This window comes from Alligator sinensis, unplaced genomic scaffold (assembly GCF_000455745.1).
Source record: "Alligator sinensis unplaced genomic scaffold, ASM45574v1 scaffold1638_1, whole genome shotgun sequence".
Taxonomy (NCBI): domain Eukaryota; kingdom Metazoa; phylum Chordata; order Crocodylia; family Alligatoridae; genus Alligator; species Alligator sinensis.
Window position 1 is genome coordinate 123,210 of NW_005843351.1, and position 3,582 is coordinate 126,791.

General features: G+C 42.2%; 1 protein-coding gene across 2 annotated transcripts in view; it reads left to right on the forward strand.

The window, feature by feature from the left end:
* LOC102374035 (tubulin alpha-8 chain) overlaps window positions 1–3,226 on the forward strand; it is an 8,013-nt gene extending 4,787 nt beyond the window's left edge. For both annotated transcript variants that reach the window (XM_006038423.2, XM_025194939.1), the window contains 3 exons: window positions 1–24; window positions 1,794–2,474; window positions 2,807–3,226. The exon at window positions 1–24 is cut by the window's left edge and continues 134 nt beyond it. In XM_006038423.2, coding sequence (XP_006038485.1) covers window positions 1–24; window positions 1,794–2,474; window positions 2,807–3,100 — 999 coding nt within the window. In that variant the 3' untranslated portion in view covers window positions 3,101–3,226. The remainder of the gene's footprint in view (window positions 25–1,793; window positions 2,475–2,806) is intronic.
* The last annotated feature ends 356 nt before the right edge of the window (window positions 3,227–3,582 follow it).

Sequence of the window (3,582 nt, forward strand, 5' to 3'; positions counted from 1 at the left end):
GTCCTAGAGCGTATCAGGAAGTTGGTAAGTCTTTCTGTGATGGTGACTATTCTTTCAAATGGGGATAGCTAACCTGTAGCAGGCATGTCACAAGTGGCCAGAGCAGCCTCTGTGACCTGTGACAGATCGGGAAGGGAGCAAGAGGCACAGTAGCAGATAGGACAAGAAGCAGAAAGCAGAGCAGCAGATCAGGCAGGGGATTGGAGTAGTATTCAGAAGGTACAAGACTAATTTGTGGAACACCTGCCAAAAATGTGGGCCCCACTGCCTTGAGAGATTCAGCTAGAGATAAATATCAGTGTCATGATCAGAATACTCTAATTAAGCTTTCATGGGACACTTGGGGCTCAGTTCAGTTCTGCACCCTGTTACGTGGTAAGGAAAGCTGTAGCGGTCTGTTCAGTTATCCAAGTTGATCAGGTGTGTGTTACTGATTAAAAATGGAAGTAGCTGATCATGGTTCTTACTTGCAATCCAAGTGAGCCCTCTCAAATGGTCTAAACTGCTTATGTTCAACAAAAGAGCTTTTATCCTAGCATTTGATTTTTAAACCTACAAATACCAGGGGTGAAGCCCTCTCAGTAGTGTCCAATTTCCATGTTTATTATTGGAAGAGAATCAGTTCCTGGCTGCGGTTGCTTTAGAAATTTTAATCAAGGGTCTTGTACTTTGCTCCAGAATGGCTTGGTTTTGTGCGATTTGAATTCAGATCATCATATTTGAATATTTTATTCCTTTCTTTATTTAGTTTCCAATTTTTTTATGGTAACAGAAAAATAAGGGTCTGAGACTTCCTCAGGCCATAAATCTTATGGCAGACTGAGAAGAAGCAAAGTATCAAGCGGCAAGAATGTGCTTTGCATGCAGCCATAGATACAGAATGGTTTTGATCAGTGCATAAAGGCAATAGGAGGATTTGGCCTTCAGTGCTGTAGTGGGCCATGCAGGGGGTGGGGGAAAGAAGAGCTTAAAAGTAGTATCTCCTTTTCCCCAAGTTGCTCTTTGAGGGTCAGAGGAAGTTTGCTCTAAATTTTGAATCTTACTAGGGATGAAATGCCAGAGAAGTCTCTTTATATTTTTAGTCTGTTGCAGCTGGGTACAAGCACTACAGATTTGACAGAGTTTTTCCTTTCTCTTAAACTATTGAGTGTCCTCAGTCCTTCAAATGTGAGCAGGTCGTATTCCTCCATTTCTGAAGAGTGAAATACTAGCTTTTGCGTACAGCAGGGGGCTTCCTGTTTGAACTGCCTTGGAGAGGTTGCAACAGGGCAACCATCTCTTCTGCCTTTACATAAATGCTTCTCAAACAAAATGGATAGCAACAGGAAATGACCACAATATAGAATAGTGCCATCTCCTGGCAGGAGTGCATAATGTGTGCATAACACTTGGTACAGAACTTGAGCTTTCTCAGTGGTGAAGATGCCAAACTCTGCTTTTTAAAAGTCCAGTTTGACATTAATTTCCCTGAATTTGAATGTGCTTCTAACTTGGATGCTTTAAACCTGCATAATCTCAGTTTAGCACTGGAACATAGGACAATACCAACATTTTGGGACAGATGTAGAATGTCAAATAGTATGTGCGTATAAATATAAATGATGCCACAACTTCTAACTGTGTATTTACTGATCAAAAAGGTATGAAATGGATTTTAGGGAAATACTGTTAAAGTGAAGGAGGTAGATATCATAGAAGATGATTCACAGTAAAGGGGCAGTTTATTTGAATTTTAGATTCTAGTGTTCAGTTATTGTGTTCATTTTTTTAAAATATTTTTTTCTTTCTTTCAGTCTGACCAGTGCACTGGCTTGCAGGGCTTCCTGATCTTCCACAGCTTTGGAGGAGGCACTGGCTCAGGTTTTACATCTCTGCTGATGGAGCGCCTTTCAGTTGACTATGGAAAAAAATCAAAGTTAGAATTTGCAATCTACCCTGCACCACAGGTCTCAACAGCTGTCGTTGAGCCCTACAACTCTATCCTGACTACCCACACCACTCTAGAGCATTCCGACTGTGCCTTTATGGTTGATAATGAGGCCATCTATGACATTTGCCGTAGGAACCTGGACATTGAACGCCCTACCTACACCAACCTCAATCGCCTCATTGGCCAGATTGTCTCTTCCATTACTGCCTCCCTGAGATTTGATGGTGCCTTAAATGTAGACCTCACTGAATTCCAGACCAACTTGGTGCCTTACCCACGTATCCACTTCCCCTTAGTAACCTATTCCCCAATTATTTCAGCAGAGAAAGCCTACCATGAGCAACTGTCTGTGTCTGAGATAACCAATGCTTGCTTTGAGCCTTCCAATCAGATGGTAAAGTGTGATCCTCGCCATGGCAAGTACATGGCTTGTTGTATGTTGTACCGTGGTGATGTTGTTCCGAAGGATGTCAATGCTGCTATTGCCGCTATCAAAACAAAGCGCACAATTCAGTTTGTCGACTGGTGTCCCACTGGTTTTAAGGCAAGTGCTAACTACTTCCTTTCTGAGTTGTACAGTGGCTCTTCACTTGTTTTACATTAGGTTAGATTTTTGCATTAGTAAAATCAGGGCTGTGGCACAGGTACCTAGTGGGGAGTTCAGAGTGTTTTTAGGAGTGAAGATGTGCATTTGTTTTGAGCATGCAGCTCTTTGGACCATTATAGGAACAATTATAGATGGGTAAAATCAGGTATCGGTACTTGATCTTCTATCTGATAAATCTGTAAACAATTGGTCATTGCCAAATATGACAAGAAATCTAACCTTTTTTTTTTTTCTTTTTTTTTTTTTTTTTCCTCCCCTGCCTCCTCCAGGTTGGTATTAATTATCAGCCCCCAACGGTGGTACCTGGTGGAGATCTTGCCAAAGTCCAACGAGCAGTCTGCATGCTTAGCAACACCACAGCCATTGCTGAAGCATGGGCCCGTCTAGACCACAAGTTTGACTTGATGTATGCCAAACGTGCTTTTGTCCACTGGTATGTGGGAGAAGGAATGGAGGAAGGTGAATTCTCAGAGGCTCGGGAAGACCTGGCTGCACTTGAGAAGGATTATGAAGAAGTGGGCACAGACTCAGTGGAAGGAGAAGATGAAGGTGAGGAATATTAAATTCCACAGAAGTGAATGGCAAGTCTTTGCCACTCTACAGCCTCTTCAGCAATAATGAAAATGTGGAAATTTCATTTCTGAATCATGCCGAGCTGTTTGGAATAAACCTTTTTTTTAAAATTGGAACCACTTAGTAGTCTCATTAACTCTGCAGATGCACCTCTCAACCACACAGATTGATGGCCCAAACTCTACATTTGGGGGGGACAGAGACAGAAACCATACAAAATGTCATCCCCTACCATGTAAGGCAACCTCCACTGTGGACTAAACTGTGAAGTTGCAGTACCTGATTGTGAAAATGATATGGCCCGCCTTGCTTAACAAGGGCTCTTTGCTATGCTATGCCGACAGACTAGGAGTCTGTAAATGTCCTTCTGTAAAAGCAAGGCACAAATCAAGTAACGGGGGAACTTTATGGTATTTCGATTTTTGTTCTTTGCCTGTCATAATACTTGGCAGTCTTTCCTTGCCTGAAAAGG